At 37.9% G+C, this 12,852-nt stretch overlaps 2 protein-coding genes across 18 annotated transcripts in view; one reads left to right on the top strand and one right to left on the bottom strand.

The window, feature by feature from the left end:
• SNX25 (sorting nexin 25) overlaps positions 1-12,852 on the top strand; it is a 165,452-nt gene that overhangs the window by 127,671 nt on the left and 24,929 nt on the right. For 2 of the 4 annotated variants that reach the window (XM_070599046.1, XM_070599043.1), the window contains 4 exons: positions 1,531-1,597; positions 4,388-4,569; positions 5,354-5,454; positions 6,698-7,299. In XM_070599046.1, the coding sequence (XP_070455147.1) occupies positions 1,531-1,597; positions 4,388-4,569; positions 5,354-5,454; positions 6,698-6,778 (431 nt within the window). In that variant the 3' untranslated portion in view covers positions 6,779-7,299. Of the gene's footprint in view, positions 1-1,530; positions 1,598-4,387; positions 4,570-5,353; positions 5,455-6,697; positions 7,300-12,852 lie in introns of those variants that run through there. The other 2 variants (XM_070599045.1, XM_070599042.1) reach the window with 1 other exon arrangement.
• LRP2BP (LRP2 binding protein) overlaps positions 4,248-12,852 on the bottom strand; it is a 41,999-nt gene continuing 33,394 nt past the window's right edge. For 3 of the 14 annotated variants that reach the window (XR_011534400.1, XR_011534398.1, XR_547462.2), the window contains 3 exons: positions 10,828-10,940; positions 8,190-8,219; positions 4,248-4,589 (listed from right to left, as the gene is read on the bottom strand). Coding sequence is in view for 9 of the 14 variants with exons in the window: in XM_070599054.1 (XP_070455155.1) it covers positions 10,875-10,940 (66 nt within the window). In the remaining 5 variants the exon portion in view is untranslated. Of the gene's footprint in view, positions 4,590-8,146; positions 8,220-8,608; positions 9,331-10,827; positions 10,941-12,852 lie in introns of those variants that run through there. The other 11 variants (XM_070599054.1, XM_070599058.1, XM_070599051.1 and 8 more) reach the window with 5 other exon arrangements.

Raw genomic sequence — 12,852 nt, 5'->3', positions numbered from 1 at the left:
CATAGAGTAAGGGCGCAGCACCGATGGGAGAGGACTGTAGCAGAGCCATTTTTGGTTCCTGGTCTGGTTTACTATCCAAAATGGAACCAGTAATATAGCCTTTTTAAAAATTTATAAGCAGTCACTTGGCTGCCGGGCATTCTTCCTAGAGTTGCACGTGCCCTCAGACCCTCTGAGGGGGAGCTTCCTCTCCTGTCCTAGAAAGGCAGAGTGAAGTTATTGACACTGACAGACATGCTGCCTTCAGCCTGAACACCAGCCCCAAATGAACACGTCTGCCTGCTGACGGCGTGCTCTGAATCCCATCAAAAATTTACGACACGTTTGAGGCGTTGTTCTGATTCCAAGACTTGACTCTTACTTGAAGGATTAACACTACTTTAACGGGACATTTAGATACATTTAAAACGTTAAAAAAGACCATAGAATGTTTTAAAGTCAAGTACCGAGACTGTGTTCATTGTTGATGTCTGTTTGTGTGTCTTCCCTGTAGAGAGCTGTTTGTGAATTTGCTCCTTTTAGATTTTCTTACTGGTGCAGGAGCCCTGAACTCTTGCCTCCATTATAGCAAACTTTGAGTTCCTCATTTCCTCATGGGTCAGTAGCTAATAAACATTTTATTGAAAGGAGGTAAATATATAAATGGGAAATTCGGTTTAGGTTCTAATTTGTGGACCTGAAATATCTTCACAGCGTTTCTTTGCCTTCTTTTGATTTATATTCATGGTCTATACTTGCAAAAATCTGTCTCCGTGTTCATAATAAAAGTTTAGATCTGTGGAACCCTTCGCAGTGCTCTTTTGCACTAAATAGTGACAAGACCCTCAGAGCCAAAAAAAAAAAAAAAAAAAAGCACATTAATACTGCCCTTTTCCAGATGAGGAAACTGAGGCTCAGAGAAAGTGATTGTGCCCAGCTGCTCTGGAGAGTGGCCCAGAAGAGTGCTCAATTCACGTCACACTCAGGATCCTGGCTCTGCGCAGTTTACCTTTCTTCCCCTAAAGGCGTAAAACATAGGAGAGTACGAGATGATCTACAAACTACTGTTGACATGGGAGCAGCTAGACCCATCAGTTCATTAATATTTCAAAATATTTGTCAACATCTCTCTACAGGTGTTTCTCATTCAGAGCAGTGTGTTAGAAAATTGGGTTCAACAAGACAGATAGAAATCTGAAATGGGAATTGTACTGTCTGTTAGTGAAAAACAGATATGTTCGCAGTAGCCCAGGGACATATGAAGTAAAGTATTATTTCCACTTGCTAGCTCAGCTGTTGTTTAGGCATTGAAAAGCTATAAAAACTCTTAGGTTTCATCTTAGCAATTGCTAAGGAGAAAATGAAAGCTTAGAGGAATTTTCCTGCGCAGAAGTTTGCTAACTTGGACCCAAATTCTGCAGATATGATAGCCCTGACTTGGTCTCAGGCCTCTGATTGAGTTAAGTGGTAAGATTTATGCTTTGTGCAGCTATGAAAATGTCATAATTGTGATGTCCTGTGATAATACTTTTCCTCTTATTTATATTTTAGTGTTTAAATGGGTGAGAAGAACATTAATTGCTCTTGTTCAGGTCACTTTTGGAAGAACCATCAACAAGTGAGTTGCCTGAAATTCATATTTGAATTTATGCCCTTGGCGTTTGCCTTAATAGTGACATCTCCTTGTGGTGTAGTAGCCAGTGAGCTCTCTAAGTAAAGGTATTTTATATTCTCTTACTTCTGATATGATTCTAAGATTGGATAAGGAAGCAGATTTCTGAAAGAACTTCTCCCACAGAATGCTTGGTGAACTAGATGATAAGAGCTTGAACCACCTCTGTCATCTGGCTGACAGGGGTCACGAGATTCTGTTCTGTAAAGTTGTCTCTTGATCATGATGACCGGTTTGAGTTTCTTGGGTACAATGTTTCTATGTCAGATGGTGGGAAGCACTTTAAGGCTTAGACTGTCAGCCACAATGAAAGTAGGATGAGCATCAAATGACAGGTATTTCTTTGGCGGAAAATGCAAACCATATATTTTTTTAGAGTTGAGGTAACAAAATAGTAATTCCTCTTGTTAGTTAATATCTGAGTATCCCTCAGGGGCGTGTGTATCATATAACAATATTAGAAGCCATATGTACATTCTAAACTATATTACATTATCGAAATACATAAAAGTTCAACTCTATACCCAGTATTCTTCAAGAGAGCAACATTATGATATTCCTGCACAATAAAAATGTGAATCACCTGCTAAAAATGAGGGAAAGAATCACTTGTTGATACAGCAAAATATGTCTTAACATGAAATTATCACCTTTTTCTGAAAGATTTAGTTGTCAAACATATGTACAAGATTAATATGATATAGTTTAATCATATAAATCTTATCAATTTTGATGGGAACATAAAGAACATACTATCTTTTTATTCATTTGCAAATAGACTATATTTCCCTTATGGTCATAAACGAAAGTTTACTTCTATTTATTTCTAAGGTTTTTTTTAAAAATGGTGTTAGTGGCTTGTTTGTTGACTTAGTATCATAGGCTTTTATTTTGATCAGAAAAATGGCCAGTTTAACTTACAGTTTCAGTTTAAGGCAAACTTCTTAACCTTAGTATTGACAAGGCCTTGGATAAAGAAACTGCCAAAATGGTCCTGTTTTTCTCAGCACTCCAGACTCGCTCATTTATTTTCCTTTTCAGGTTCAGCAAATCATGCATACTTTTCTTGCTCCTATTTATGATATTGGCCCTTAATTATAAAATGAGCAGCTGTGGTTTGTGTGTGGTGAATACATTTGGCAGTTATTTTCATGGGGCTGGAGGAGGGGCATCACGTAGAGAATTTTCAGGCTGTTCATTTCAACAGGCTTTTGATCAGGTAGAGACATTATGGAGCACCTGGCCCTTTGCTATTTTTGCCTTTAGCAGATGATGACACATCATAAAATTAAGCAGCAGCACAATATGTGCCTCTTGCCTTGTACCAACTATAATTTCACATACCAGAATCGCTTCAAAAGCTTCCTACGGTTTTGGCTAATAGAAAGTCAGGCCTAAATTAATAGAAAATGCTTAGGTGATGGCCTTTGGTAAGAGTCACTTACCTAATTTAAGTTGCAAATGGAAATTTTCTTAATTTCTTCATGGAGTGCCAGGGAGTAACTCAAAGCAAGAGTACAGAAAAAACAAGACGTCCACATTTTTATGTAGATTTTTCTTGGGCAGGTCAGCAGGTTCTCTCTTAAAAGCAGAAGTCCCATTAAATCAGTAAAATTATTTTATTTGGTCTAGAGAGGAATTGCACAGTTCTAAGCAACACAGGGAAGTATCCTAGGAGACATGCAGTTACAAACAGAATTAGCATAGTTTTGACTCACAGGAAAGTTTAGACTTCAATAGTGACTGATTTCTGTGTGCAAAGTACTCGGCTTAAAACATCGATTTCAGATACCATTTCTGAAAACCGTACGTTGTCCCTTTAAAAATCTGGTTGGCAAGTCAGGTTCTTAAAGAGCTTTTTGATTTATTATTCATGAATTGAGTTTGAAATTTCAGGTCTTTCTGGCACTAAGAGTCTAAGATGATTCTTTTCCCCTTTCAGCAGAGATTTTGGGCTCTTTGAACGTGTTTACTTGTGTCTTGACAGCGGAAATCCTGTAATTGGTTAGAATTTGACTAATGACTAATGAAATAGTGTAGTGTGGAAGACTTGAGTAACCAGATAAAAGCCATTTATTTATAATTGTGCAAGTCAGATGTCTGCCCAATTTTTCATCCCCATGGAAATGTGAAATGAGAGAGCAGTGTATCGTTGAGAGTCCTTCACTTTATGGTGAAAGGAGCTCCCTGTTTTCCCATGCCCATGAGCATGTGAGGGGTCTGCCCTGGGTCGGAACACTGCCCAGCGCTATCTGCCATAGCAACACCAAGAGACAGCTAGCGAAAAAGCTTGGTTCTTCCCCAAGACTTCAGGAGCTCAGGGGGCTTTTCCAGACCACTTTCAACAGTCTTTAAATGGATTTATGTTTTCAGTTTATACCTCTTCATGGAGAAATTAGTATATTAAGTACTGTGCATGGTTAAGCATGGTTGCAAGCTTCAAGCACATCAGCCGTCCCCTCTCAGTTCCCGTTTTGCAGATTGAAAGATGCGCATGGGCGAACCTTTGGAGAAGTCAGTACCCGTGAGACTGTGAGCTCCAGGAATGCATGGTCATCCAGTCTTAGCAAATAAAAAATGACTTGTAGAGCCAGAGTTTAAAAATCCAATTTCTGGTTTATTCATCAAACATTTAGATCAGGCTGTATCTTAACCTACCCATTGATAAATGCCTTTTGAGAATAGAGCATAAAATTTTTAAAAAACCTCATCCAAGAAATATTTTTCTCTTAAAAGACAAATCCGGGACACAGTGAACTGGATTTTCAGTGAGCAAATGTTGGTTTACTACATCAGTGTTTTCCGGGATGCTTTTTGGCCGAATGGGAGATTGGCACCACCGACCACAATCAGAAGCAAAGAACAAAGTCAGGAAACAAAACAGAGAGCCCAGCAGAAACTGCTCGAAAACATTCCAGGTGAGGCCTGGGTTCCGATCCTGCAAAGCACAGAGATCAAAAGGCAGCGTTAACCTTATTAAGGCATCTTTCATTTATATCCCTCAGGAAACATTATTTACAATGAAAAAAATGAGCACTGTTTTTTTTTTCTTTGAAATCGTATCTTGTCCTTTGCTAAGAAATTATACTGAGAATCTTAATAAGAACAATCCTGGTTATAATACTTTCTCTTAACTAGAAAGATGTTTTAAAACAGATAAAATTTGTGCTTTGAAAATCCTGCTAAGGAACACTATTTTGAGCCTTAATTTTTTTTTTTTTTTAAAGATTTTATTTTTTTCCTTTTTCTCCCCTAAGCCCCCCAGTACATAGTTGTATATTCGTCGTTGTGGGTCCTTCTAGATGTGGCATGTGGGACGCTGCCTCAGTGTGGTTTGATGAGCAGTGCCATGTCTGCACCCAGGATTCGAACCAACGAAACACTGGGCCGCCTGCAGCAGAGCGCGCAAACTTAACGACTCAGCCACGGGGCCAGCCCCATTGAGCCTTAATTTTTAATTGGGTAGCGCTGTGTTAAAATTGTAGTTTGTAAAAATGCCTTGCATTTGAAAATGCCTTGCCTTGAAAAATTGTAAATAAACTTATTTTCTCTTTAAACATTTGAAAGAGCTGATCATTCATGTTCCTCATGGCTCGGTGCTGATATCGATTGTGTATGTATCATGGAATAGCTCCTTCACTGACTATCTGTGCATAGTGCACTTTATCAATAACAGCATGGAATATAAACTTCATTTTTCAGATGCGCTTCAGAGCCTTGTTGGACAGCAAAATGCTCGTCATGGTATAATAAAAATATTCAATGCACTGCAAGAAACCAGAGCCAATAAGCATCTGATATACGTGAGTAATTTACAGCCTACCAGAGGGTTAACTGTTTCTCCAGTTGTACATTTCTGTCCCCATATCAGGGTAGATTTTAATTCTTTTTTTTTTTCTTTGCATCATTCAACATGATTTATTTTTTGACATCATCGGATTGTCTTTCATATGTTAGCAGAAGATAGCACTTTGGAATTTCAAAGCACTAATCAATGCATGGAATTCCTCCTCACTCCCGAGTTTTGAACTAATTGAGAGATTCGGGGAGATGAAAAGTAAAATATCAGCTTTATTGCTAAGAAAGCATTTGAAGAATGAGTTGTAGGAATGTCCAGATAACCTCCCAAATATCCTGAACATATCCTTCCTAAAATCCTGCCTGCTCCTCAGGAGTTAAATACTGTCCTGCCAAGTTTACCCATATGGGGAGCCTGTACCTGGATGCATCCTGACTTAGGCAGGAAGAGAACAGGGTGAGAACCCAGGAGTAGCTGAGGCCCCTGATTTCCTCCTTATGAGAACTGAGAAAGGCTGAAACCCCAGGTGGCACACACTGGGCAACTACTTCCTTTGGAAAGAGGAGAAGAGATTTGATATTTTCCCTACTGCCTACATTTTCACTGTCATTTGGGTCATTAATCTGGTTAACAAGAGTATAGTACTAGAAGCATTATCATCATTCACTTTATGGTGGAATTTGTAAATGATTTAAACAAATACTTGAATAAAAGCAATGATAGCTAACCAGACACAAAAAAGCAGCAACCATAAAGAAAATGTTACAAACTGAGCTACATTAAAATAAAGAAATTGTTTAATTAATACATTAGATTTTAATTCTTTATGTTCTTAATCATTCTTATTACTTGTAACTCTGAGCTCATTTTCTCAGCTTCATTTTTGTTTGTCTGTTCAATTTGGGTTAAAAAAAAAGAAAAGAAAAAAGTACCCCCAGTGGATGAAGCATGTTCCTTCTCTCATACTAGTTGTCTCCCTTCACTCGATTGGTTTTCTTATTTCAGCAAAGCAAACTGTTTCCCAGTCATCTGATTATATTTAGCAATATCAAATATCATTGATGGTTTGATAATGCTTAACAGACATGAAATAAGTATTAATTTCATTTGAGAGTAACTTGTTCACTGAGAATAATCTCAGACCTAAAATTAGACTTTTCTCTTAGACGTGGATATTTATTTTGAGTTAAACCCTTAGAGAAAAAAAACACACTTTCCCCCTTTTTTCTTCTTCTTTTTTGGCTCAGGTACTGATGGAACTGCTGCTAATTGAATTGTGTCCTGAGCTGAGAACTCATTTAGATCAACTTAAAGCTGGTCAAGTTTGAGACTGCACAAATAAACACCAGAGAAATGTCTGTGTAATAATAGACATGAAACATTTTCCTCTTTTCCGCAGAGGGCTAGACTGAGAACCATATTGATTTTTATTTTAGCTCCCTCCCTTTAGTTTTATGTGAAGTAAGCAGAATTAGGGGAGGAAATGATGCTGTCGTAGGCAACAGGAAAAAAACCACTTCTGTTAAGTATTGATTTTTATTTTAATAATAATATAAATACTTTAAAGTTCAACATGCTGATTGAAATACACGTTAATATGTGATAAGAACCTAGGAAATATTTTAAATATTTATGAAAATGGTTTTGTTTTAAAATGAAGAACTATGAATATTGTACAGTTAATTTCCTCACTGAGGATTCTGAACATTCCTGTATTATTTCGTGTGTACTGAAGAACATTGTCGTGCAATGCTTTGTGTGAGGTTATCGTGAAAATTTTATTGTCTTTATTTTTACCAAAGATTTCCCATAGTTTGAAGCATTTGAAGCAATAAAATATAAAAATGAATCATAGAGCTCTATGATGTTTAAGATGCTTCTCTCTCAAAAAAAGAAGGGGTCGAAAGACTTCAGGCAATTCAAATATTTATCAGATGCCTTTTTTGGAGAACACACTGTGTTGTAAGTACTTCTTCAAGGAGGTATAGAGTTTGCTGCCTTACTCCAGACAAAGAATGAATATGTGAAAAATAGGAGTTTTATTTTTTTAAATTTTTCTTTGAGAAAGATTAGCACTGAGCTAACATCTGCTGCCAATCCTCTTCTTTTTGTTGAGGAAGACTGGCCCTGAGCTAACATCTGTGGCCATCCTCCTCTATTTTATATGTGGGACGCCTGCCACAGCATGGCTTGACAAGCGGTGTGTAGGTCTGCACCCAGGATCTGAACCAGTGAACCCCTGGCTGCCAAAGTGGAGCATGCAAAGTTAACCACTACACCACCAGGCTGGCCGCCCCCCCCCCCCCCCCAAAATGTGATTTTTAGAGTGAATTAGAAGAACCAAATTAGTGCTTGAAATGATGCATGGGGGCGGGATGTGAGCTGAGCTTTGAAGGATGGGCAGGAATGAGACATGGAAACAGAAAGGGGAGGGAAGTTACTTTGGGGAGTTTAGGGACCAGAGTCTATCATTACATCTTGTGGACCACTAAGGGCATTGGGTGAGATCCAGGGCACAGATGTTTTGTTTTGTTGTTAATAGTGGGCCATGGGTATGTCACTTAAACTTCTTGAGTTTCACCATCTGTTATACAGCAATAATAAAACACTTTCCCCTACCTAACCCTCAGGAATACTGAAAGCAAAACAATTAATAGGCAGAAGTTCAGTTTGAAACCCATGAAAGAAAAACACTATACATATTAAAGTGGTGTTTATTATATCATTGATAAGTCATACCTGCCAAGTTCTTGATATGAAACATAAGTTCTGAAAGACAAATGATTAAAAATTAGTAAGCCAAGTTTTATCTTTGGGATTCTTTTAATTATAGCTCTTTGATCCTTTTTTCAAACCAGAGTGATATTTAACACTTGAGAAGAAACACAAAGTTGGCCGTCTATGTGGATAAGAATTGTCCATCGTAGGGGTGTAGAAAAGACATTCAGAGGAGAGAAGCAGTGGGAAGTCACTGAGCCCCGGCAGCTCATCATAACACAGTTCCTGGAAATGTCCATCTGATACATAATTAAACTACAGCTGTTAAGTTTATACTGGAAATGAGAAAAATAACTATTTTGACTCCTCAATGTTTCTTTAAGATAAATTCTCACTTTTTCATGGGACATCACCTATCAGGAATCTTACAGAAGTTTTGATTTCTTTTTTTTTTTTTTTTAATTAATGATCTGGAATCTTCAACTCTCTTGAGTCAGTGACTGGCTCCCTCTCAGGTCGAGGTGGACGCCGTGGTCTGTGGCAGTGGTAGTTGCAGGGGCTCACCTGTGCCAGGAGCACCAGCTTTGTGGTAATGACAGTGAAGTGAAATTTTAAATCCTCTGTTGGATTCATGGAAGACATTTAAGCATAGCACATTACCACGTGTCACATGTCAAATTCCTGCATTTAGCATTTCTCAGACCTGTATGTTAATGACAGTTAAAAAAGTGGTCTTTACTTTGGGATGAAGAAAGATAGCAGATCTATTAACTGTGCGATGCAAGTCAACATGCACTGCCTTATTACATTCCCATGAAAGGCTTAAGGAACTGGATGACGTATGGAGACGAGGACACTGGCTGGGAATTTAGATCTTCAGATGATTGAAGGAATGTTTATGGATGGTATTAACAAGAGCGAAGTGAGTGGGCTTATTATTGTAGAAAGAGATTTGTTAGGTATTATGAAGTCTTGTAATGGGCTTGAGATATTGAAACATCTCTTTCCTGGGGAAGAATAGAGAGTCTTCGGTACAGATTTTAAAGGAAAAGGACTGGTCTTCAGGGGTGGCTTAAGTTTATACTTTTTAAGAGATTTGGGGAGAAGTATATGACCATTTGAGTGTATCTCACAGACCTGAGTCCAGTGAAATTTCTTCCCTCTGTGTAAAGACAAAATGAAGTTCAAATTGAGGCTGGCCTGGTGGTGTAGTGGTTTAGTTTGCTCACTCTGCTTGGTGGCCCAGGGTTCATGGGTTCGGATCCTGGGCACGGATCTAGCATCACTCGTCGAGCCACGCTGTGCCGGCATCCCGCATAAGATAGAGGAAGATTGGCAGAGATGTTAGCTCAGTGACAGTCTTCCTCAAGCAGAAAGAGGAATATCGGCAACAGATGTTAGCTCAGGGCCAATCTTCCTCACACACATGCACACACACAAAGTTCAAATAATTTAGACAAACCAGAACGTGAAACAAGAGCAAGTAATTTTCTGCTGTACAATACTTCTTTGGTGACTGGCACCTACATGTTAATTGCATTGTCCCACTAAGATGAGGTCTTGTTTAAATCCACTTTTGGAAAGGATGGTTGTGGTTTATAAAATAAAGCCACATCAGTTTAATATATTTACAAAGAAGGTATGGTTAAGGTATCGTTAATTCAATATATTTGTTTCACAGATGTAAATCGCTATACATCTTCCTCATATGGATCCTGCTATATTTACTGTCACCTTTTGCCTTCACACATGTCACTGATAGAAGGAAAGCCTCTTGCTAATTTTTTTAACAATATTTAGTTATAGTTCTTATATTGATAGACAATTTATTGAGATTTTTTCACATTTTATCTTGCTTTGAAATAAACCAAAGGTTTTTCAAATGTGGAAAATGAGTTGAGGCACAAAGGAACGTCTTGCTTTAATTGATTATCTTATCAGGAATATAGCCGTTATTTTACTCATTAAATTAAGATCGTTAAGGCAAGATATGGGGGGCAAGATTCTAAACAATTTCTTAAAGCCACTTTTTTTTGAAGTTTATAGTAAAGTAGCCAAATTTTATAAGAGTGTCTTTCAGGAATACCAGACGTTCCAAAAGCCTTAATGCAGTGTTAGCTTTCACAGCCTCGGGAGGACAAACGCCGCACGGACTTGAAAAAAATGTTATCTGAAAGTTTCTTCACATTTCTTTCTTTTTCTTAGTTTTGTGAAGTTTGAATTTAAAATTTTTAAATGACAAACAATAAACTAAAATTAAAAATTTACTATCCAAAATTCATAAAAGTAAAGATCAAAGAAATTTTAAAAATTAAACTTTTAAATGGTGTTTTTTATAAGTTTGTAGCATTTATACTTCTGAAGTTACTAAAACTAAGACTATACTAAGTCTTCTGGGATACTTTGTATTTAAAGAAAGGCAAAGATATTTGCTGTATGGACTGGTTTCAGTATTGAAGTGGTCTTGGCCGGTCTAGGCTAAGAGCTGGATCTTTGAAGACACTTCTGACAGGTTTTGATCCTGTAGCTAGGCTTTAAGTTGCAAAATTATAGGATACAGATTCAAGAATGAAGGTATTGTGTCATCAGTAAAACACCCAGGATAACATCACTTGGGATGCAGAAAATAATCAAACATAGCTACTATAAGAATACCCACCTTTTAAGGTTTTAGGATGGACGATCTTTGTCGCAATGCATTATGGTCTAAATTCTTTGACGAATAACTAAAGAGTGAAGTTCATCTGCCAGTGCAGGATTCAGACGACAGGCCTTAAAAGCAAAGATAAAGAATCAGTTATTTAGATATATTTTGAATTGTTGGGTCTTTGTTTTTAAAAAATTTTCGGTTCGTTTTTAAGAATAGCAAAGTACAATGAATTTCAAAGGGATTTCTTAATTAAGATGCATTTCTATTCTGATTCCTTAATAAGGGAAGTTCAGATGAGCCTGTGCAAAAAAGGTCATACTAAAAATAACCATGCTATTATCATTTGAAAAAGAGAAAATTTTATCAGTGCCAAGATTGAAGGGAATTTATGCACTGATGATAGCATTCTGTTATGAATTATTAAAATAAGTAACATAGAAAGCATTAACATTTATCCTCAAACTTATTATCTTATTATATGAATAGCAGCATCTACAATAATCATATTTTAAAATATATAGTTTTGGGGCTGGCCGGGTGGCACAGCAGTTAAGTGTGCACATTCCACTTTGGGGGCCCGGGGTTTGCCGGTTCGGATCCCAGGTGCGGACATGGCGCCGCTTGGCAAGCCATGCTGTGGTAGGCGTCCCACGTATAAAGTAGAGGCAGATAGGCACGGATGTTAACTCAGGGCCAGTCTTGCTCAGCAAAAAAAGAGGAGGATTGGCACCAGTTAGCTCAGGGCTAATCTTCCTCAAAAAGAAAAAAGAAACAAAAGAAAAAATATAGTTTTATTATGACTAAAGTAAATAGTGATAAGTAGTAGTGCCTAATTTCATAGAATGTCAAGAATTCAGAAGACACATCAATGGTTATCTCCTCCAAACCTAATTCCATGCAGAAATTGTCCCGTCAATACCCATGACAATTGGTCACTAGATGTTTGCATGGTTGCTTCTAGGGGCAAGAAGTTACTGTCTTGTGGGAAAAACTTGTTTTTGTTTATTTTCTTTCCGACAAGTTGTATTAGAAGATGCTTCTTTGTATTAAGCTAAAATTTGCCTCCATGTACTCTAGAATCATTGAAGGGTCCTAGGAGAATGTATAACGCTGGCTTCATGGAAACCCTGAGAGGCAGAGTCATTGGGAGTCACCCAGCCTGACGGTGGCAGAGCTGAGAGCAGGCATGGGTCTCCTGACTCAGCCCACCATCTCTTCAGCATCACTCACTGCCATCTAAAGCTAGAATTCTCCCTCCCCGACAGCTCCTTTTCTGTGTATAGCCTTTCAGTCTGTGAAGACCACTGTCAGGACCCCCTCGTCTCCTTTTGTCTCTGAATAAAATGCTCAGTTTCTGTTTGACTGGATTCCAAACCCTTCACTGGCTTGTTAGCTCTGAATTTTCTCCATTTTAAAAGTATCTCCCATAAAATACAATGGCCAAAAATCCAGTGGGGCTATTATCTCCCACCATATGGAAAATAGTTCTAAGATTGTAACCTGCTTGTTTTGCTGTTTTATTTAGGATGAACATATGCCACATTTCAGGATATCTTTGACCCAGAGTTTTCTCTGCTTATATTTATTTAAAAGGATACTAAAGATAGCATAGAATCTGAAATTGATGTGGTTTGGAAATCGGTATGAGAGAGAGAACGTTTAAATTTTAAAAAGTTAAAGACAACTATTATTCATACTAATAGAATGGTGGAGTGGTAAATGTCTCAAAGGTCCATTGTATTTGTGTACTTTGTTCCTGTATTAGTGTGTTAATATGGGCTTGATGCTCTGGAAATTTTAATTTGAAACAATAATTTAGGGTTCCCAAACTTGCCTGCACGTTGGAATGCCCTGAGGAGTGTCAGCAGATGTGCTGTGTCCCACCTCCTGGGTGTGATTTAATTGTTCTGAAAGAGGGCCTGGACTGTGGAATTTTTAAAAGATCCCCAGGTAATTTTAATACGCAGCCAGTTTGGGAATCACTGCTGTAATATCAGATTCAGGCAAGGGACTTGAAAAATTGTTCCTTGCCTT

This window comes from Equus przewalskii, chromosome 28, assembly GCF_037783145.1.
Source record: "Equus przewalskii isolate Varuska chromosome 28, EquPr2, whole genome shotgun sequence".
Classification (NCBI taxonomy): domain Eukaryota; kingdom Metazoa; phylum Chordata; class Mammalia; order Perissodactyla; family Equidae; genus Equus; species Equus przewalskii.
The sequence above is the reverse complement of the archived record's forward strand: the minus strand, read 5'-3'. Positions and strand labels throughout refer to the sequence as shown.